A 24,056-nucleotide genomic window follows, 5' to 3' on the forward strand; every position below is an offset into this window, starting at 1 on the left:
TGAAGCGAGCGTTAGAAGCGAGCGTCAGTGCACCGACAAGGCTGTGGTCGACTCTGAAGAAGGCCATCTGACACGGCTTGTTGAGCAGGTTGGCAAACGCGATGAAGGCGTCGGCTGTGTCCAGGTTCAGGATCAGCACGGCCGCGATGAACGACATTCCCTGCACCTGCAACACAAACACACACAAAAACAAACACACGCACAGTTAGGGCGATCGGACATACAATTGTGTTTTATACTAAATTGGGCCTAGTGTCGTGTAAAAACATCAGTGGGACCAAGTCGTTGTTCTGCAGGTCTCAAGTACCGTATTTTCCGGGCTATTAGACGAGCTCTTAAGCCTCTAACTCACAGGTGTCAAACATACGGCCCAGGAGGCCAGATCCGGCCCTCCAAGACCTTTAATGTGGCCCTTGGCTGATTTTCTACTAAAATATTTTTATTATATTTTCTATTAAAATATTGTTAATTTTCTGTGGTGTTTATCACAGCAGCGTCTCCAGCGTCTCTGTACGTGGCCCCTCCCACCAGAGCAGCACAAATGAAGACTTGTCTCTTTCCAAACGCTCTTAAAGGACGATCGTTTTGACTGTTGACCGTGACACCCTCATCAGAAAAATGTCAAAAATGAGAAAAGTGGAGCCGAGTGCAGAATTTTCCAAGAAAAAATTACTTATTCCTATTTGCATACAAGTTAAAGTTAAAACTTTGTGTTGAAATTGGATTTTCCTTAAAGTTTCAGGTTGTTTATAATATTATAATATTTTGTAAAAGAAAGAGTTCATCAATTAAAAAAGATTTCTGTAATAGATTTGTGTTTCTCTGCACAAATATTTGAACTTATTGTTATTTTTGGGGTTTATATGACATGAGTTTTCTGATCCGGACACTTTGGAATCAAAGTCGGTTGGATACGGCCCCCGGACCAAAATGAGTTTGACACCCCTGCACTAACTGCATGAAAAAACGACTGCGCGCCCAACAATCCGGAGCGCCCCAGACACGAATCCACTCGGGTGTCCCAGTACGACTACAAAGCCGCAACACCCACAGAACACGTAAACACACACGGAGCAGACAGCGACCGCACAGCGAAACACACCCACAGACACACTCATCACTCCACGCCGACGAGGAACGGAACGGAGAAACGAACCGAAAAAGCGAGCGCGATGCCAATCTGAGTCACAACTGAACAATTTAGTCACTGCGACCGATCCAGCGTTCCCAGACAGCAGCCTCCCTACACGCCACCACTGAACAAAGCCCAGAGTCACCGTGAACGAACAAACAACAAAACCACTCACGCATCACACTGTTGTGTTTCCTTTAAAGTCCCACGCGGTTTATTTGTGAAAAAAGTTCAAAAATAGACCATTTAATGACTTAGCGACTAATAGTGCAGAAAATACGATAATTGATTATTGGGGGGGGTACTCCAAAATCATTTAACAAGTCCAAGCTTATCCTAAAATCCTGAGCTTGGGCCACATTTACACATAGTTGAGAAAGGAATATTTCCCTCCCTTCATTTTCCAAAATAACATCGTGCACGCTAGACAGGCTGGCGAAACCTAGTGCCTCTGCTCAATTTCATTTCTCTCCAGCGTCTACATCAGGAATCAGAATACACTAGACCAGCCACGTCCAACTCAGGCTCAGGGGCCAAATTTGGCCCGCTATATAATTATATTTGGCCCGTGAGATCATATCAAATCTGTATTAGAGCTGCCCGCTGACTACAGATAGACAATAGACACATTATTTAAAATGTTGGGTAACACTTTAGATTAGGGACCACAGAATATACACATAATTAACATAATTAATAGCTAGTAGGGATGGGCATTCGATGAAATTTTCTTAATCGATCGTCGGAAGAATTAATGATCGATTATCGATTAATCATTAACGTTTTTATATTAAAATGATCATCATTATTATTACTATCTGCACTACTAATCTGCATAAATAAATTCAACTTCACGACATATAAACTGTAACGACTCTAGAGCCACATCAGCCCGTTTGACATTATAATGTGTTTAATTCAGTTTTGTGCAACTTTCACAGAAACAAAACTTAAAACCACATCACTAATTTGCATAAACTAAGAGAAGATAAAACTCCAGCTCTTGTGTCGCTGATGTGGTTCAATTTCTGTCAGATTAAAAGACTCAGGTGAATACAGGTTAGTGTGACCAGATTTGTGTTTGTCAAAACCAGGACAGCGTACGGGGGGAGGGGGGGGCGGGGCCTCGTCATCCACATTGAGCGACTCTCACCTGGAAAAACTTTTTCCCACTGGACACAGAAACATATGTGCTGCTTTATCCACTGTGCACATGGACTCACACTTGTCCCGAACGCAACAGAAAGTGTGGAATTTCTTGTACAAATCATCGTTAAATCCACATTTGTGCTTCGGTTCGTTACAGACTGACCCACTGTTTGTGTCTCGCTCCTTCTGATGCAGAGACACATGTACACACCTGTTTGGTCACGACACACACAGCAACATACATTCGGTTTGTCGATTAAAATGAACGTAATCGATGAAATTCTTAATGATCACTTATCGATTAATCGACTAATCATGCCCATCCCTAATAGCTAGTGATGCATAGTAAGTGCTTAATTACATCTTTGTTAATATTTATAAAGTACTTTTAATGCATTTTTGTCTAAGGCCGTATTTTGCAAGTACTAACCCATTAACTATTATCTTCCCATTACAGTAGTGGAGATCACAACTTGATGTTTTTGTGCAAACAGTGAAATCTTAATAAGTGTTTGATTAATACCAACTAACAGCTCATTAACATACCAATTACCACTTAGTTTAGTCTATTAATACGTGGTCCCTAAACTAAAGTGTCACCAAATGTTATTATTTTATATTCAATGTTTAAGTAAAACTATTATTAAACATTTATTTTAATAAGAAAAGAAGAGAAGAGAGATGCAGATGTTGTTAAAATATGAATGAATGAATTTTCAATAGATATTTAATCTGGCCCACGACTTAGTCCCAGTTTTTAATTTTAGCCCTCTGTGAATTTGAGTTTGACACCCCTGCACTAGACGGTTCGCAAAAAACCCCAGAAGTGCGAGTTCGGGCACCAGCCAATCAGCGAAGAGACATATTCTGTGTTGGCAACGATTCCCGAGATCGAGGATTTAAAAACGCAATAAAGAGAATGTTTGGTGAATTTCATCAAGGGGAAAGACGTTATTGTCCTTCTTCCTACGGGATTTGGGAAAAGCTTAATATACCAGTTAGTCCCGTTAGCGGCGCATTACATACGTCACGACCAAACAGCAGCGATTGGTTAAATAAAAAAAGTACCCGTCTACTGTCGAGCGAACGAATCCTAATGCTGCGAGGTCAGACGGTTTCTAAAAAGTGAAACCAGCTGATAAATCAGGCTGCCTCAAAGATGTTTTTAATGTGGTTTTAATGCATTTATTTTGTGGCAAGTAAGAGATTTATGTTCTTGTACAATGGAACATGTAACATCAGTGAAATCATAATAGAAACTAGGGCTGGGGATCATTAAGAAGTTGCCGATACGATACACACCTCGATACACAGGCCACGATACGATCCATATCTCGATACGGTGCACTTTCGATTTGATACGAGATATTTCAAATCGATTCGATACGGTTCAATAAAAAATAAAGGCTAAATCGTGGCTGTGATACTAAAAGTCTTTGTTAAACCACTTCTTCTTGTGCAAAGTTCATATGAAACACAAACATTTTAATCATCAAAACAGTGAAAATGTCAAATGTGTCGCATAAATGAGTTTCCTTTCACTCCACAAGCCACAAAACTGTAGCTCTGTAATAAAATAATTTAGTAAAACACACGTAAAAATACTCTTGCTGATATATCGATACAGTAGCCCACGATATCGATACTGTATCATCACATTAAACGATACGATATATCGATATTCCGATATTTTTGCACACCCCTAATAGAAACCACAAGCAAAAGAAAGAAAACTTATTTAATTCCGTCCCCAAATAACACTGTCCTGTAGAAGACGGTGACGTCAACAGCTGGATAAACTATATTTACTCTCAGCTTCCGCTCGAGTGACTGAGTGGAAAGTTTCACAGTGATGTTACAACAAGAAGCTGCTGGTCTGGACTTCCCCAAAGTAAACACGAAGAGGCAGAAAACACAATCGTAGGAAGAGAGAATATGAAACCACAGACCACATCAGCGCTTTAATTAGTCCCGCTGACCACATGAACGCTTTGGTCAGTGTGGGGTTGTGAAAGTTCGGCCGCATCACGTGTGACACTTACGTAGCCCACGTCCGGCCTGTAACAGGTGTAGGCTCCCAGGATGCTGTGCAGAACGTCGTGGTAGGGCCCGCCCTGAACAAAAACAACACACGAGTAATGTGAACTACAGATGACACTTTAACCACAAAAGGACAAATTACTGCCTGATGATTAGACTTAAACTTAGACAAACTTTATTGATCCACAAGGAAAATGATTTGGATACAGGAGCTCACACAATGATCTATAACTGCTCCACGTCCAGTGTTGGGGAGTAACAGATTACAACTGTATTCAGTTACAGTTACTGTTTCACTGAGTGGTAATTGGATTACAGTTACTTTGTTGAAATAAATGGATTACACGGCGGGATTTTCCTGTTTTCACATTTTGGGCAATATCCCTCTTTTTTTTTTTTTTTTTTTTTTCGTTAATTCCACTCATTGCTGGACACTAAACCAGGTCTAAACCAGGACTAAACCAGGACTAAACCAGGTCTAAACCAGGACTAAACCAGGACTAAACCAGGACTAAACCAGGTCTAAACCAGGTCTAAACAGGACTAAACCAGGACTAAACCAGGACTAAACCAGGACTAAACCAGGTCTAAACCAGGTCTAAACCAGGACTAAAACCAGGTCTAAACCAGGACTAAACCAGGTCTAAAACCAGGACTAAAACCAGGTCTAAACCAGGACTAAACCAGGACTAAACCAGGTAAACCAGGTCTAAACCAGGACTAAACCAGGTCTAAACCAGGACTAACCAGGACTAAACCAGGACTAAACCAGGACTAACCAGGTCTAAAACAGGTCTAAACCAGGACTAAACCAGACTAAACCAGGACTAAACCAGGTCTAAACCAGGACTAAACCAGGACTAAACCAGGTCTAAACCAGGTCTAAACCAGGACTAAACCAGGACTAAACCAGGTCTAAAACCAGGACTAAACCAGGTCTAAACCAGGACTAAACCAGGTCTAAACCAGGTCTAAACCCAGTCTAAAAGTCTAAAACCAGGACTAAACCAGGTCTAAAACCAGGTAAACCAGTAAACAGGACTCCCAGGTCTAAACCCAGGTCTAAACCAGGTCTAAAACCAGGACTAAAACCAGGACTAAACCAGGTCTAAAACCAGGACTAAACCAGGTCTAAAACCAGGTCTAAACCCAGGTCTAAACCCAGGTCTAAAACCAGGACTAAACCAGGTCTAAAACCAGGACTAAAACCAGGTCTAAACTAAACCCAGGTCTAAACCCAGGTCTAAACCCAGGTCTAAAACCAGGACTAAAACCAGGACTAAACCAGGTCTAAAACCAGGACTAAACCAGGTCTAAACCCAGGTCTAAAACCAGGACTAAACCAGGTCTAAAACCAGGACTAAAACCAGGTCTAAACCAGGACTAAAACCAGGACTAAACCAGGACTAAACCAGGACTAAACCCAGGTCTAAACCAGGACTAAAACCAGGACTAAACCAGGACTAAACCAGGACTAAACCCAGGTCTAAACCAGGACTAAAACCAGGACTAAACCAGGACTAAACCAGGATTTAACAGGACTAAATCATGCTGCGTGGACGTGTTTCCTCTTCTTCTATCAATAATATTTTTAATCTGGTTCAGTAAAGTCTGGTCTTTTTTATTTTCTTTTATCAGACAAAACTTCTCATGTGAAGATTTCCTCGTCTTTGCTTCTCTACAGCAAATCAAGTAATCCAAAGTATTCAGATTACATTACTCACTTTAAGTAATTTAATGGATTCCGTTACAAACTACATTTTGGTGTGTGTAATCTGTAATCTGTAGGGGATTTTCTGATGTTCTGTGTGAGAATTTGGGGGTCAAAATGTAAAATTCACCTACAGCCTTTATTTATTTTACAAAAAAGTAGGGATGTAACAATAGCTGAAATATCGTGATATCGTATCGTCAAAGTTCTCAGAATAATATCGTGGACCATCACAATATATCGAATTACAAGTGTCTTTGCTTAAATGAAGAGTTATGGTGCAGGAATAACAAAAAAACAGAGAGGGAACTACATAGACCATGATCCTTTGCTCCATTTCAGTGCAGATGACAAGAAGAAATAACAGTTCTAACACTTTTAAGTCTTAGTTCATTGGATTAAGTCTTGTCAAGGTGTTTTTTCTCACAGTTTTGTCTGTTAAAAAAAAATAAAAAATCCTATTCATAATTTAGATCTTAACAGTTTCGCTCCTGTAACTCGAGCTTCATTTGAGCGGCGTCGCTGAACCCTGTGGGTGACGTCACACTCGCTCAGTCCACTTGGCACAACCTGAACCTTGGGGATTAATAAAGTATTATCTATCTAAACATATGACCTCTTTGTGTAGCTCAGTGTTTTTATTTGCTTTGTCCCTGATAAATAAACTAAATAAACAAAACTAAACATCACAATATAATATAATAACAGAGTAAAACATATCAATGGAATAATACATTCTAAATAAGAAGCAAGGAAAAGAGCAAGAGACAAGTTTCAAATAAAACATAATTATAGTAATATAATTATCATATTATTTAAGTAATAAAACAATGTCAACAGTTGTAGGGAGTATTATAGTATGAATTTAGTCCTGTTTCTCACTGTTTGAGTGGAGCTGTGATGAGGAGAGAACTTTTTACCTGCTGAAAAATACACAGCTGTGGAAACGTTCTGGAGATGTCCAACTTAATCAGCTCCAGACTGGACTCTCGGTCTGAAGAACCAGCGTCTGCAACACACAAAATATATTAGACCATTTACTTTTAACGAGGGCTGTGCCAAAAACACAAAGATCATTTCACGTAGTTGAGATTGCAATCTCCTTCATTTAAAAAAAGCAGCCTGAGCTCGTGATGGTCAAACGAGTCGATACGTCGACACGTGTCGAGTTCAGAGAGTGACGCCGGTGTCGAGACGTGTCTCTGTGTGCATCACTTTAAGAAAAGTCATGTGACCGATACATCCACTGTGTCATTTTGTGTTGTTCGTGTCAGGAGCACGAAGCTCAAATCTGTCACAGTGTTTCTGTTCATCACAGAAATAGAGGAACAGAAGAACACAGACCTGATCTGTTCAGGCCTGTTGTTTTGATCAGTCCCAAGTGGAACTCATCACAAACTGAACAACAAAACTTTACTGAAAAAAAATGTTTGAAAATGTTGAAGAAATTTTTTTTTATATAATTTTACTATAATTTTCACAACCTCATTTTGTATCATGTATATGCCTAATTTACACTACTTTAAAGTACTTAGTACTTTATACTACTTTAAAATAGTTAATACTTTATACTACTTTAAAGTACTTAGTACTTTATACTACTTTGTACAACAGGCGGTGATTTGCTTTAATGAGTCACCTTCTTGGTCAGTTCTTCCATTTGTTAAATATCAGAGCATCTGTTATAAATGAGTGTTCATGTGTCTGAATGAACGAGCTCTTCTGCACCTTTTCTGCAGTGACGTCTTAGCATTACTTTTACTAAATTCTTCAATATCAAATAGTTGAATGCCGTTGTTTGTACCGTCAGTGCCGTTCTCCGGCTCAGGGGCAGGGGAGCTCCTCCACTTCTCCTTGGCCCGGGACAGGCAGATGTTAAACAGCTCTGTGCACACAAAGACACACAGAGATTCAAGTTAAAGCAGAGAATGTAAAGATGGAGAGATTAAAAAAAAAAAAAAAGGTTTACAGAGCTCCTTCTCCCTGCTGCAGACTTCTGTGCTCAGATTGTGTCTGAGCTGTGCACTCTACTGCCCTCTGCTGGACAAAACTTGAACTGCTGCATTAGTTTTACATGTACAAAAACTATTTACGAAGTGTCCGAACAACTCAAAATGTGTTGGACATGTTCACAGATGTGGACGCCAGGTCCCAGGAAGCTACACAACCTGGTACCACTTCTTCTGCAGTTTCACCTTACTTCTACATAGGGCTGTGCCAAAAATCAAAGGATTGATGAACTGTGATCTCTATTTAGGTCGATCTCAGTGATAAGACACGCACGTTTTAATCGACAGGTCAAGAGCCAATCATGTGGAGCTGACAAGGATTTACGCTTTTGTTTAGGGAAAAAGCACCTGAGCCACAGTGCGTCCGTTTGTCTCCACACATGTTCACAAGTTTTGCTCCTCACCCTTTCTCCTCTCTTTACTTATTTTCATTATAATCCAAGTTATGGAAAGCAAACGACTATTTTCTCACAGTTTATGACCTTATTTAGTGTTTATGCTGCTTTTAGGCTTAATATATTGTACAAACACTTTCTAAACTTTCCGTGTGGATCGCTACATACAGTAATAATCAGTCCTGTCAACACGAATTAAACGACACTCTCTGTATCCTTTAAAAGCTCCGAGCACAGACTAAAAGCAGAGCGACGGTGATGAGAGAGCAGTGTTTAAGGTTCAGACGTAAAGCTTTTGTCGAGGAGTGAGTGAGTGAGACACAGAGCTTCACTCAACCTCCTGTAATGCTCCCGCAGCTTCTCAAAACACCTCCCCCAGGCTGCACGAGGACATTAAACCCCTCTCTTCTCTCACATCTCTTTCTCTCTGTATCTTCCGGTGCAGTAAATCCAGTGGAGCGTGTCGACTGTAATGGGAGCACTCGTCCTCTCCGCTGCCCTCCCCCTCCCCTTTCTCTTCTGCGGAACTTCCGGTTAATGCTTTTCTGTGGCAAAATGTGTGTGTAAATGTCTCACGTCATTCTCCAGCAGCTTCATAAATCTGCCCCCATCGACAAATCTTCAACCGACGAGCTCCACGAAGGATAAACGTGCTTCCAGAAAGACGAAAACCGACGCATTAGTGAAATACTGAGCAAAACTAACAAGATGGTCATGAATAAAACATAAGTAACTTCTGAACTCAGACTGATTCCAGAATTAAAATTAAAAATCGGATTTCACGGTGTCGATATTCGCATAGATCGATAGATTTGAGCAGTTCGAATGCGAGAGAGACATCTCTAGGACCATAGTGTTAGTTTTAGGGGTGTAACGATATCCAAGTCTCAAGATACGATATCGTCACGGTACAGTGTTTATTGCGATATCGTGGGAAAGATCACGATATGGTGGGGAGGCTCACGATTAGGGATGTAACAATATACAAATCTCTCTGTACGATATTTTCACGATTTACATCTCACAGTACGATATTTATGAACAACTAAAACTGTGAATATGCTCCTTTTTCCTCTTAACTCTTTCCCCCCTGGACTTGTACTAGGAACAACCCAGACATATGTTACTAGTTCTGCCCATAGAGCATAACTGCATAAAAGAAAACAGACTTCCACGAGTGATTATAAATGATTTTTACACTCATGAACTTAATTGTAACACAGACATATTTGTATCTCTGGAAACCTTAGACTCTGAACTCTTCATTTATGGATGTTTAAATGTGATTCAACTCATTTATAGGTTTATAACAGCTCACTGAAAATGAGAGTTTACCTGGTCAGGTGCAAGCTCGAAAACAAAAAACTACATTCAGCATCTGATATCTGCATGTTCTGAGTACTATATTCATAAAAAAAATATATATATATATATAATATATATATATATATTATATAATATACTTTGTCAAAGTATTTAAACAGATTTCATATCACCAGATACAGTAGAGCCAAGTGTGCACCTGTTTTTACCTGTTGTTCACCTGTGTGCACCTAATTCATTTTTTCCATTTAGCTTATTCAACTTATTTAATTTATTCAACTCATTTAGCTTATTATAATATAATAATATAATAATAAAACTCTTCCCCGTCAGTGTGTGTCCAGTATTTGTCATCTTGGCTTACTTTCTCGTGCACAGAGCTCCACATAAACGTTTTTTCTGTAGCGATTCTGTCAAACATCGTATGCATCTTGGAAAAAAAGACTCGCCTGAGCAACATCCAGATTTCAGGGCAGTTTTGGTTCATAATCGAGTATAAAGCTCAGATAGTTTGTTTGGACATCGCAGGACTCCACACAGACGCATCAGCGACATTCTCATCTTCGTAAGTTTCACTCTGTCGCTGTTTTCCACTTTATAATCAACTTCATCATCACTTTGAAATCTATAAAAGTCACTTTCTCTAAACTTATCCATAAAACACGTCCGCTCCTCATTATTTCTAAAACTGTGCGCCGCGATCTTTCCATTGCTCGTGTTTCGTGTTGTGTTTTTTCCGGAAGCTACCATCGTCACTACTTCGATTAACTTCGGAAAAAATCGGCGAAAACATATCCTTGAATCCTATTGGTCAGTCTAGTGTGGGTTGTAGTGGCTCCACCTATCACAGTCTCTGTTTAAATGTGAAAAACCGAGCCATTTTCTAAGGTCGTCAAATCACGTCTTTAGTGAAACAGCGGAGGAGACAAAAGACGTCATTAAGGAAACAGGGGGGTCGTCAAATGTCGTCTTCATGGGGGAAAGAGTTAAAATGCCTTGACAAGACTTAATCCAAAGAACCAAGACTTAAAAGTGTTAGAACTGTTATTTCTTCTTGTCGTCTGCACTGAAATGGAGCAAAGGATCATGGTCTATGTAGTTCTCGATGTCTTTTTTTTTTCTATTTCTGCACCATAACTCTTCATTTAAGCAAAGAGACTTGTGATGGTCCACGATATTATTGTGAGAACTTTGACGATACGATTTCACAAAATTTCGGTTATTCTGACTAGTTAGTTTTGTTCAGTGTGTCACTAATGCGTCGTCGTCGTTTGTCTTGAAGTTTTCGTCTTTCTTCTCTTGATAGTTGTGGACAAATTGTTCATGTTTATCCTTTGCGGAGCTTGTTGGTTGAAGATTTGGCGACGGGGCAGATTTACGAAGCTGCTGGAGAAAACGACAGGCATTTCCAAAGATATTTTGCCACAGAAAACCATTAACCGAACGTTCCGCAAAACCTACGGCGCGGCACTTATGGTCGTTGTGAAGAAGGTCTATAGCTTTAGAACGATCTTGAGCTGTAGCAGAACAAATGTAAGAACACAGAGACTAGTATACGCCCATGGACCTATGTGTAGAACACCCCCAGCATGATTCTTTTTACCGAGCTTATAACACTTATCCCACTCTGACACTACTTCCCATTTCAAACTATTCATTTAAACTAGTTCCATTTCCTACGTTAAACTAACACAGTTCCTGTTAAGGCCGTGAGTTTTTACCGTGGGTGATGTTGAGGTCGTTGCCCACAGCCAGGCTCCACACTTTGCCCCTGACACTGGGAGGGATGCCCTGCCACCACAGGTCCCTGACGCGCCGAGAAGTGCACCTGCACCAACAACCACAGTGCAGAGTTTAGTCACGTCGCTCTTCACTTTCTCTTTCTCACTCTCCTTTTCTTTCTCTACCCCCCTCCTCCTCCTCCTCCTCCTCTCTCCCGTCCCCTAGCCATCTCTCTTTTCCTTTCTCTCCCCTTTCCTTCCTCTTCTCTTGCTCACTCGCTCCATCTTTCTCCACATCTATCTCTCTATCTCTCTCTTTCTCCCAATCTCTCTCTCTGTTCTCCTCTTTCTCCCAATCACTCTCTCTCTCTCATCTCTTCTCCCAATCTCTCTCTCTTTCTCATCCATTCTCTCTATCTCTCCAGTCTCTCCCAGTCTCTCCATCTTTCTCCCAGTCTCTCCATCTTTCTCCCAGTCTCTCCATCTTTCTCCCAGTCTCTCCATCTTTCTCCCAGTCTCTCCATCTTTCTCCCAGTCTCTCCATCTTTCTCCCAGTCTATCTCTCTCTCTATCTTTCTCCCAGTCTCTCCATCTTTCTCCCAATTTCTCACTCTCTCTCTGTCTCTCTTTCTCCCAATCTCTTTCTCACTCCATCTTTCTCTTTCTCCCGATCTTTCTCTTTCTCTCTCTCTCTCTCAATCTCTCTCTGATCTTTCTCCCAGTCCATCTTTCTCCATCTCTTCTCCAGTCTCTCCATCTTTCTCCCAGTCTCTCCATCTTTCTCCCAGTCTCTCTCTCTCCCTCCCAATCTCTCTTTCTCACTCCATCTTTCTCTTTCTCCCAATTTCTCACTCTCTCTGTCTTTCTCTTTCTCCCAATCTCTTTCTCACTCCATCTTTCTCTTTCTCCCGATCTTTCTCTTTCTATCTCTTTCTCCCAAACTCTTTCTGATCTTTCTCCCAGTCTCTCCATCTTTCTCCCAGTCTCTCCATCTTTCTCCCAGTCTCTCCATCTTTCTCCCAGTCTCTCCATCTTTCTCCCAGTCTCCTCCCAGTCTCCATCTTTCATCTTTCTCCCAGTCTCTCTCATCTTTCTCCCAATCTCTCCATCTTTCTTTTCTCCCCTCTCTCTTCTCCAATCTCTTCTCCATCTTTCTCCCAGTCTCTCTCTCCCTCCCAATCTCTCTTTCTCACTCCATCTTTCTCTTTCTCCCAATTTCTCACTCTCTCTGTCTTTCTCTTTCTCCCAATCTCTTTCTCACTCCATCTTTCTCCCGATCTTTCTCTTCTATCTCTTTCTCCCAAACTCTTTCTGATCTTTCTCCCAGTCTCTCCATCTTTCTCCCAGTCTCTCTTTCTCACTCCATCTTTCTTTCTCTCAATCTCTCTCTCTCTCTCTGTTCCACCTTGTGATGTCATGTGGTAATACAGGAAGTGTTTTTAAACTCCACACATCTTCACTAGAATCACGTGGATAATTTCAGCTCTGGAATTTCCAATTTCTACTGAACTATGAATTTCAATCAATTTAAAGTTTCACAGTTTGTGATTTATTTGATTTCATAGTTTTGTTTCCATTCTAGTTCAGCTTTTTGGAACTGTAAGAGATGTAATTCACCAACACGTGACCCTTTTTTATCCAATCCAAATATAAACACTTGGAGAAAATCTCACAAGATTATTTTTCTCTTGTGGCACGATCCTGAAGCAATTTTGTTTCTCGAGATCTTGTACCGTCTCTATATCACCTGGCAGAATAAATACTGAATTCTAGACCGTGTCTGGTCCGTCTCTTACATGGCGCTCCAGTTGGGCAGGATCTCCTGGTTCCAGGTTTGAGCCGCGCTGCCGATGCTCTCCTCCAGTTTACACCGGTCCTCCAGCTGCTTCTTCCTCTTCTGAGCCTCCTTCAGCTCTGCAAAGGATTGTGGAGGAAGAAGAGAGTTAAAAAAATGACATAAGGTCCACAATAATATACAGTGTTCCATAGTATCAGAATCAAGTTTGGAATTTTAGCGTCATGACACTAGAGGAGGCTGTAGAAAATTTAAAGAGCCATGAAACACCCTCCCGAAGCTTTACTCCTCTCCTAAGCAAAATATTAAACATCGTCCAGAGTGGATGGTGCCCGGCGGGTTGAATGATTGACAGCCGTCTGACAGCCACAACAACCCAACACGGCGCAGACCGGTGAGCTCTGGACTTTGAAACAGAGCGGACACCTCAGATCACGCCGTTTCTCTTTTCTCCAGACACGGTGGGACATGGTGGTGCCGGGTCTGGGCTGAGGGGGGCTCCTCACGTCCCGCCTGTAGACGCATGTGTCTGCGCTCGTCACGTAATAACCTGCATCTGACTCATCTGCGCTGTTAGTCCAACCTGAAAATTCAAATATCCTGACCACAGCTGATCCTTAAGAGGCCGATACAGACACGACTTTGACCCAAAAGTCCAACTTTTAGCAAATATGCACTAAAATAAGGCCAGGGATAGATATACACTTCTATTTCAGACCAATTTTCACAGATAATCAGGAGAAAAAAAGTGATTTTGGTGTTTAGTGGCTCATTTAAATAAGCAATCTCTAATATTTATCTGAAACTACGGTACAATGTTCAGCTGGTGCCATCTGTTTTTCATGACTAAAGTTACACAAAAGTTGATTTAATGGATGTTTTTTCTAGAACTGAATTCATCCATCCATTTTCTTCTGCTTTATCTGGGGCCAGGTCAAGGGGACAGCAGTCTGAGACCTCCCCCTCCACACACACTTCCTCCAGCCCAGAGACACAGTCCCTCCAGCGTGTCCTGAGTCTTCCTCGGGGCCTCCTCCTGGTGGAACATGCCCATAACACTTCTCCAGAGAGGCGTCCAGGAGGCTTTCGGAACAGATGCCCTCCCTTCAGCTGTTCTTCTAGACGTGGAGGAGCAGCAACTCTACTCCAAGCTCCTCCAGTGTGACTGAGCTCCTCACTCTATCTCTAAGGGAGCGTCCAGACACTCTGCGGAGGAAACTCATTTCGAGCGCTTGTATCCGTGATCTCGTTCTTTCGGTCATTACCCAGAGCTCATGACCACAGGTGAGGGGAAGAACGAAGACTGACGGTAAATCGAGAGCTTTGACTTTCGACTCTTGAGTGGAGACAAAACACTGACCTCTCTTCTTTGCCTGAGCCACCATCTCCTCATACTGCTGCCGATGCTTCTGCGCCTCCTCCGCTGGTTTGGCTGGTAAGTTACTGAAACAGAAAAGACACAAACCCTAAGTGCAAAGTTTTACTCAGAGCAGATTTTATTTTTTTTTTAAGTTAATAAGTGTTGAAGCTTAGGAAATGGGCCCAGTCAAGCAGAAGTAAACAACAAGGCCAAAAATTCAAGTTAATGCATCTGATATAAAAATGTATTGAACAGATACATATGTACTCTAGTTTATGAAACTGTTGACCTTTTTTCTGTACCATTTTTGGTTCTAAAGTTCCATACGTTTTAAACAGACCATGTATGAAACATGGAACAAAAATTATTTCCCAAATTTCAAAGACCTGCAAAAATCATGTAAATAAATGGATGTATTTCATCATATCTTGTGTGTTATTCCATCTTTGAACTTTTGATGAAGGGACATGAATTAAAAAAAAAAAAAAAAAAAAAAAAGTATTTAAAATGATAAAAATTTGCTTGGAAGGACTGACATATTTTATAGAAATAGTTTTCCTTTCATTTTGAAGTAATATTAAAGTATTCAGAAGAAAAAAGCGACAAATGATGTAAAATCCTGCACCTTCTACTTGTTTGTACAATTTTCCCTCCGTTACTTTTCCCTCCGTTACCATGAACTTTCTTAATAAAAAATCTCATGAGTCAAAAAGTAAGAGGTTTTTTCAACCTAATCTTGTACCATATGGTAGAAAACTATATGAAGCAAATATTCAAACCAGTTTGTTAAGGATATGTAAGTGAGAACCAAGAGTTATCACTGTTTGGATTTATTGCCCAAAAAGTGCTGCATATTTCATTCCCTCCGTTACCGACATGAGTTTTTACATTTTTTTGTCAACAACTTGAAAGAATATCACAGGTTTAACTTGACCCTGTTGGAGTGTAAATCTTTCCTACATTCTGATACTTTACTTATTTCAATAGTTCCTCTAGTTTCTGAATAAGAGACATTTGAATGTATAAAACCTGCCCGCTTCCCTCCGTTACCGCTTAACCAGACCCAAAATGTTTTTACTATACCCAAAAGAATCATAATATAATGTAGTTTATTTATGTATTTAGTCTAAAGTTGATTTTTGCAATAATAAATCCACTTTAAATGTACGTTTCTGCATTTCTCCAGGATCACCCGTAGAATTTACATTTACTGCATTTATGTACCGACTGGTGATACAAGTACCTTTAACGGCCAGTAGGTGGCATAAGTTAGACATGGAAACATTTGTGTAGCAACCAGAGAAGAGTCATGTGCACCGGATAAACACACCGCACGCACGCTCATGTTTGTGTGTCAGTGAGGTCAACATGAAACTTTTAGCAGCTCTTGTGCATGAGGGAAATGGACAGTGGAAGTGCGTGTTTGGGCTGCAACGTTAAATCGAAATCGTATCGAAATCGCAATTTGAATTAAATCGCAAAGGCTGCAGTTTTTGAAGTACAATAATTTCCTCCACAAAAAAATAAAAATAAAAAAGCTTACCCTGTAGTTTAGTTTAAATTTGTATAAACTGGAATTTGGGCTGGGCAATGTGGGAAAAAAAAGACAAATTTTTATTTTTTTTTAATCAGTCCTGATTTTCGATCTTCCATCTTATTAAAAACATAAACATGTGGACTTAAAGTATAAAGAGCAGAGTGTCAGGATCGCTACAGTTTTTTGTTTTGTTTTGTGTTGATCAGACCAATAATTCACATTTAAAGTTTGGAAAGAGTTTGTACAGTATATTGAAACCTAAAAGTACACGCACGTTACCGATATCAACAAACACAAACAATGTCTGTGCACTAAATGAGAAACTGGCGGAAAGCGGGGATGGAGAACAAAGCTTCACGGCAACCGGGAGGATGCACCGTGAAACTTTCCTGAAGTCACTGGACGGATGGACAAAGCCTGGACTTCAGTGACACCGAACCCATCCTGTCGGGATTCAGAAAGACCCGAATAATTCTAACTGTTCTGTAGCGCCAGTAAAATGTTTGTAACTTGTGGTGTGAGACCCTGCGTTGTCACGATCAGATGTTGTATTTATTCATTTACGCGTAGAGCCGTGAATCTGAGCAATCGAATCACTGAAGCTCTAGTGCACAGGTGTCAAACATACGGCCCGGGGGCCAGATCCGGCCCTCCAAGACCTTTAATGTGGCCCTTGGGTGATTTTCTACTAAAATATTTTAATTATATTTTCTATTAAAATCTTGTTAATTTTCTGTGGTGTTTATCACAGCAGCGTCTCCAGCGTCTCTGTACGTGGCCCCTCCCACCAGAGCAGCACAAATGAAGACTTGTCTCTTTCCAAACGCTCTTAAAGGACGATCGTTTTGACTGTTGACCGTGACACCCTCATCAGAAAAATGTCCAACATGAGAAAAGTGGAGCCGAGTGCAGGATTTTACAAGAAAAAATTAACTTATTCCTATTTAAAGCAGCTCTGTTTGTACAAGTGTCTCCATGGCCGAGCACCAAAGTCCATCTGTGACATGTTAGTGTCATATGAACATTCACACTCTGAGGAGCTCAGGGACCGGCCTCCTGCTGGTGCCCAGAGTCACGACTAAACAAGGGAGTCAGAGTTTCAGGTTCATTGCAGCTAAAACCTGGAACAGTCTGAACATGTGAGAAAGACTCTTCTGTGACGCTGTTTAAATCCAGACTTAAAATTTGTGTTTAACTGTGCAAATAACTGAAAGGTTTTCTTTCCGCACTCTTCTCTCAATTTATGTCTCTCTTTTTTAATTTTAATCTTCATGATTATTTATGTTTGATTTGTTTTATTATGATTTTAATGTATTTCTTATTCTGTAAAGCACTTTGAATTACTTTGTGTACGAATTGTGCTATACAAATAAACTTGCCTTGCCTTACTGTGTCCTGTGAGGAGCTCTGTCACCTCTAAGCTGCGGACACACTGGTGGTCTTACATTATAACATGCACTTATTTAACTTTTTATTTTTACTATTTTCTTTTTAATACTATGAACCAGATATTACGTGTTCTTAATAAAGACTGAATTGAATTGAATTAAGTGGAACTGATGCTGAGTCTGACGACAGCGACGCAGAAGAGGAAGCGGCGCTTTGTTTACCTCTGGAGGTCGAGGCCGAGTTGTTCAGAAGTGACACCGAGGATGAAGAACTGAATGGATTTAGTGATTTGGAGTGAGATGGAGAGTTTGTTAAACTTGTTCTGTTCTGTTGTTTATGTTATAGTTTATCTGAAGAACTGTTCATATGTGACGTTAACAGTCTGTTCTTCTCTCTTCTAGTGTTTTTACTACAACTTGACTTTACACAGGAAATGTCTGCTCCTGGTCTCTGATTTTATAAAATAAATTTCCCCCAAAAAGTGTGACTTCTACTCTGGTGCAACTTTCATGTGTTTTTTTCTTCTTCATGATGCATTTTTTGGGCGGTGCGACTTGTACTCCAGAGCGAAAAACACGGTACTTTCCGTTACTTGGATCATAAAGATGAGAAACACCAGAGGAGAGAAAGAGGAGAAAAGTTGAGGAGCTGGATCGGAGAGAAATTTCGCCAAATTGTGCAGATGTAAGTCAAAACTTGCGAACACATAAAGAGACATAAAGAGACGAGCTGTGGTTCAGGCTACTTTTTCCTAAAGAAGAGCATAAATCCTCATCAGCTCCAGCACTTTTACTGCCACGACTGGTTGTAGAGTCGATTAAAATGCGCTCGCCATCGAAATCGACCAGTGTCTTTTGATTTTTGGCACAGCCCCAACTGGAATTGTATTAGTTTGTCGGTTTATATTTCAGTCTTTTTGTCAATTCTTCCGGATGTGTTTCAAATGTGAGCTTTGAACAGAATCCTGATATTAAAACAAAACTTGCAAATTTAATCGCAACTTAACATAATTTCCTCCACATCGACAAAATATTAGATCTTATTCTGCATCAAAACTGCTAAATCTGTAGTTTAGATCTGTATAAACAGGATCTGAAATGTGATTTTTGTATTACACTTTGTTGGGTCTTATTTCAGTCCTTCAAAATGTGAACTTTGAAAACAAAAAATTACAAATCTAATCACAATATCTTTCCCAAATGGTTCAGCCCGATTCTATGTATGTATATGTGTGTGTGTGTGTTTTTTTTTTCGTACGCCGGTCGGTCTTCCAGGATCAGGGCCGTGGTGGAGAGCGGCTCGAAGTCCAGGTTCTTCCTCACGCTCTGACGAGGAGAAGTGGGGTTGCTCGCTCCGGCTCTGCCACTCTTTGTTTCATATTCCTGCGCACAGAGAGAGAGAGAAAAAAAAAAGAAAACATTTACAAACTTATCCAGGTCTACTGAGACGAGCTGTCGCCTCCTCCAGATCAGATCTACGGAGAGGAGCCAGACAGACGGACAGATACTTTTAACGCCATACAGAGGAACATTCCAGGCAATGCAAAAACATCTCCAAGAGTCACAAAAGCAAAAACAGCACCACCTCTGCCGTTTGTTATTCATCTATAATGTTTTTATTACAGAACATATTTTCATTTTTGTCCATTTTTGGTTAGATATTATACCAAACCACACTCCCTACAACTGTACAACAACTCACCTTTATGTAACATAATACTCCCTACAACTGTACAACAACTCACCTTTATGTAACATATAATACTCCCTACAACTGTACAACAACTCACCTTTATGTAACATATAATACTCCCTACAACTGTACAACAACTCACCTTTATGTAACATATAATACTCCCTACAACTGTACAACAACTCACCTTTATGTAAGATATAATACTCCCTACAACTGTACAACAACTCACCTTTATGTAAGATATAATACTCCCTACAACTGTACAACAACTCACCTTTATGTAACATATAATACTCCCTACAACTGTACAACAACTCACCTTTATGTAACATATAATACTCCCTACAACTGTACAACAACTCACCTTTATGTAACATATAATACTCCCTACAACTGTACAACAACTCACCTTTATGTAACATATAATACTCCCTACAACTGTACAACAACTCACCTTTATGTAAGATATAATACTCCCTACAACTGTACAACAACTCACCTTTATGTAAGATATAATACTCCCTACAACTGTACAACAACTCACCTTTATGTAACATATAATACTCCCTACAACTGTACAACAACTCACCTTTATGTAAGATATAATACTCCCTACAACTGTACAACAACTCACCTTTATGTAAGATATAATACTCCCTACAACTGTACAACAACTCACCTTTATGTAACATATAATACTCCCTACAACTGTACAACAACTCACCTTTATGTAAGATATAATACTCCCTACAACTGTACAACAACTCACCTTTATGTAAGATATAATACTCCCTACAACTGTACAACAACTCACCTTTATGTAAGATATAATACTCCCTACAACTGTACAACAACTCACCTTTATGTAACATATAATACTCCCTACAACTGTACAACAACTCACCTTTATGTAAGATATAATACTCCCTACAACTGTACAACAACTCACCTTTATGTAAGATATAATACTCCCTACAACTGTACAACAACTCACCTTTATGTAAGATATAATACTCCCTACAACTGTACAACAACTCACCTTTATGTAACATATAATACTCCCTACAACTGTACAACAACTCACCTTTATGTAACATATAATACTCCCTACAACTGTACAACAACTCACCTTTATGTAAGATATAATACTCCCTACAACTGTACAACAACTCACCTTTATGTAACATATAATACTCCCTACAACTGTACAACAACTCACCTTTATGTAACATATAATACTCCCTACAACTGTACAACAACTCACCTTTATGTAACATATAATACTCCCTACAACTGTACAACAACTCACCTTTATGTAACATATAATACTCCCTACAACTGTACAACAACTCACCTTTATGTAACATATAATACTCCCTACAACTGTACAACAACTCACCTTTATGTAAGATATAATACTCCCTACAACTGTACAACAACTCACCTTTATGTAACATATAATACTCCCTACAACTGTACAACAAACAACTCACCTTTATGTAACATATAATACTCCCTACAACTGTACAACAACTCACCTTTATGTAACATATAATACTCCCTACAACTGTACAACAACTCACCTTTATGTAACATATAATACTCCCTACAACTGTACAACAACTCACCTTTATGTAACATATAATACTCCCTACAACTGTACAACAACTCACCTTTATGTAACATATAATACTCCCTACAACTGTACAACAACTCACCTTTAGGTAACATATAATACTAATACTACATATAATACTACTATATACCTACTATAATAGGTCTAAACCAGAACTAAAAAAGGACTAAACCAGGACTTAAAAAAAGGACTAAACCAGGACTAAACCAGGTCTAAACCAGACCTAAACCAGGATTAAAACCAGGACTAAAACCAGGACTAAAACCAGGACTAAAACCAGGACTAAAACAGTATATATCCAGGACTAAACCACGTCTAAAACCAGAACTAAACCCGGACTAAACCAAGATTTAATCAGGACTAAAAGAGGACTAAAACAGAATTAAACCGGGACTAAAACAGGATTTAATCAGGACTAAAACAGGACTAAAACAGAACTAAATCAAGACTAATCCATGCCGTGCTGCCGCAGCCCCCAGTCCTTGGTATTTTGTCGGACATAAAACTGGTCCGTGGAGTTAAAAAGGTCGAGGAGCAGTGCTTTAGGCGACATCTGAACTCACACGTTTGGTTGAAGGACAAACTCTTCCCAACAGGATTCTTTTTACACCAGTTTACTGAAACATCTGTGTTAGTACAAGCAAAACGACTAGAACACAAAAGTACAAAGTGATACTGTTGTCATTCTGTGACTTCAACAATGCTCGAATGGGCTGTAAAGAAACAGTAATATAAATATAGCTGCAAGTGGCAATGATCGGCCCTCACGTGTGCCTACGCCGCACCCCACAAACGCCGCGCCCCGCAAACACTCCGAATCGCAAGCGTCGTGCTCCACAAGCATCGCACCCCACAAACACTGCACCCTGCGCCCCGCAAACGCCACGCCGCACCAACCCTAATAACCCTAAGCTTAAACCTAACCCTGAGTTTTTTAAACGAGACCATGTCACAAATCTGGGTACCAAATTTTGTATATCTATGACAAATAAAACCTTGTTTTTTTTCGATACAAATTTTCTAGGGGGCGCTATTGCATCCATTTTTCTTACATCAGTCTGTTCGGGGTCGAGGTGTGAACCCACAATTAAAATTTGAGTGAATTTGGCCAAAGTTTGTGTGATTTGTCAATTTTACCAATGGAATAACATGGACAGTTTATGTCATCGCTATGGCAAATTTTCAAGAAAAATTTTAGATTTTTTAAAAACTAAATTTTTTATAATTAAACGGAATTTTTGAATTCTGAAGTCTGGATTCACCACATGATTAAAAAACACAAAATATGCTAAAAGTAGTATGTAAGTTCATTATTATTATTATTTTATTATTATGGTTGAGTGTTACATGTTAGTGTCGTGCAAACACTAATTGGGAGTTAAAATTAGACTTGAGAAATATTTAAAGAACCACCCATGATCATTATTATTCTAGTTCCACAGAGTCATACCTTCATGTAACACCACTCCCATGTCCTAAGTATTTGTCAGGAGGCGTCTAATGAGCGAGGACTTGGTGCGATATGACCCGAGAAACAGGTCATGTGACTCGAGGTTAAAGTTAAGGAGTCTTCAAAACTTCAAAACAGGGTCAGCGATCAGATGAGACACGCACAGAAAGGAAAAAACAACAGCCTCGTGGACAAAAAAGCAAAGGAGATGCTCCGTGTACCATTTGTTTTTGTCCATTTCCATTAAGAACAAAAAACAATAACATGGGGAAAAAAGTTTGTTAGTTCGTTACTACGTTTTAGTGTCAAAAACAGATTTCAACCTCTATTTCCAGTATTTCATTTTGCTATTTGATTCTCTGTGGTTCATTTGCCCTGGACATTTATCGCTATTTTCTGTTTCTCGTCCTGGAGTTCAACAGTGACTTTCTAAGACTTGAAAATAAACACGTCGCTATAAAAGAAGAGACGCGTTTGTCCACAAAACTGCAACGATTTTTCAGGTAAATCCTTCTAGCAGCAGAACTTCCGGAACAAATAGATCAGAAAGAATAAAATATCAAAATTAAAATAGTCACCAAGTTTAGTGATTGGTGTTATTTGAAATTAAATATTGGAAATAAGAGGTCGAAATCAGTTTTTTTTTTGTTTTTGTTTAACACTAAAACTGTTTTCCCATTTTATTGTTTTTCTTTCTTTTGAATCTGGTTTATTTGCCCTGGAAGTTCTGTTGTTTAGTGCAAAGTGTGTAAATTCAGTGCCAACTGAATAAAGGAAGTTACACTGTTTCATCTGTTCAGGCTTTTACTCGTCTTATTTTTGTTTTTTTGCTTTTTAAACTATTTTTAGTAAAGACTGTCACCCGGGAGTGTCAAACTCAAATTCACAGAGGCCAAAATTCAAAACTGGGACTAAGTCGTGGGCTAAACTAAATATTTATTGAAAAATTTCACCAACATCTGCATTTTTTCTCTTCTCTCGAGATCTGTAATATTAAACCTTTTCTTATTAAAATAAATGTTTAATAATAGTTTTGCTTCAACACTGAATCCAGAACAAACAGAATATAAAATATTAACATTTTAAATAAATAGTCTCTATAGTTGATCTGTAGCCGACGGGCAGCTCTAATATATTTGTTGATTTGACACGTTTGATATGATCTCACGTGCCAAATATAATTATATGTAAAGAAATGTCATATGAGTTTGACACGTCTGCTATAAATTGTAATTTTCAGATTTCAGATTTAGACTGAAGCATTGGTTAACTAACTCGAAGGGTACATAAGTCCTATATAAAAGTCCTGTATCTTCTTTTGTTAACTAATGAGATTTAAAGTTAGCATTTCACTGATCCAACTTTAAAAATTCAAATTTAAGCCTCTACATCAGGGGTGTCAAACTCATTTTGGTCTGGGGGTCGTATCCAACCGACTTTGATCCCAAAGTGTCCGGATCAGAAAACTCATGTCATATAAACCCCAAAAATAACAATAAGTTCAAATATTTGTGCAGAGAAACACAAATCTATTACAGAAATCTTTTTTAATTGATGAACTCTTTCTTATTATAATATTATGAACAACCTGAAATTTTAAGAAAAATTCAATTTCTAAACACAATGTTTTAACATGAACTTGTTTGCAAATAGGAATAAGTCAATTTTTCTTGTAAAATCCTGCACTCAGCTCCACTTTTCTCATGTTGGACAT

General features: G+C 39.4%; 1 protein-coding gene across 2 annotated transcripts in view; it reads right to left on the minus strand.

The window, feature by feature from the left end:
- The window catches only part of tbc1d14 (TBC1 domain family, member 14), a 103,570-nt gene that overhangs the window by 11,143 nt on the left and 68,371 nt on the right, over positions 1-24,056 (minus strand). For both annotated transcript variants that reach the window (XM_055156534.1, XM_055156535.1), the window contains 8 exons: positions 18,819-18,943; positions 14,636-14,718; positions 13,277-13,394; positions 11,481-11,587; positions 7,837-7,917; positions 6,953-7,041; positions 4,324-4,395; positions 38-166 (listed from right to left, as the gene is read on the minus strand). In XM_055156534.1, coding sequence (XP_055012509.1) covers positions 38-166; positions 4,324-4,395; positions 6,953-7,041; positions 7,837-7,917; positions 11,481-11,587; positions 13,277-13,394; positions 14,636-14,718; positions 18,819-18,943 — 804 coding nt within the window. The remainder of the gene's footprint in view (positions 1-37; positions 167-4,323; positions 4,396-6,952; positions 7,042-7,836; positions 7,918-11,480; positions 11,588-13,276; positions 13,395-14,635; positions 14,719-18,818; positions 18,944-24,056) is intronic.

Source organism: Boleophthalmus pectinirostris, unplaced genomic scaffold (assembly GCF_026225935.1).
Source record: "Boleophthalmus pectinirostris isolate CB_2022bp ecotype Guang Dong unplaced genomic scaffold, ASM2622593v1 HiC_scaffold_20, whole genome shotgun sequence".
In the NCBI taxonomy this organism is placed as follows: Eukaryota; Metazoa; Chordata; class Actinopteri; order Gobiiformes; family Gobiidae; genus Boleophthalmus; species Boleophthalmus pectinirostris.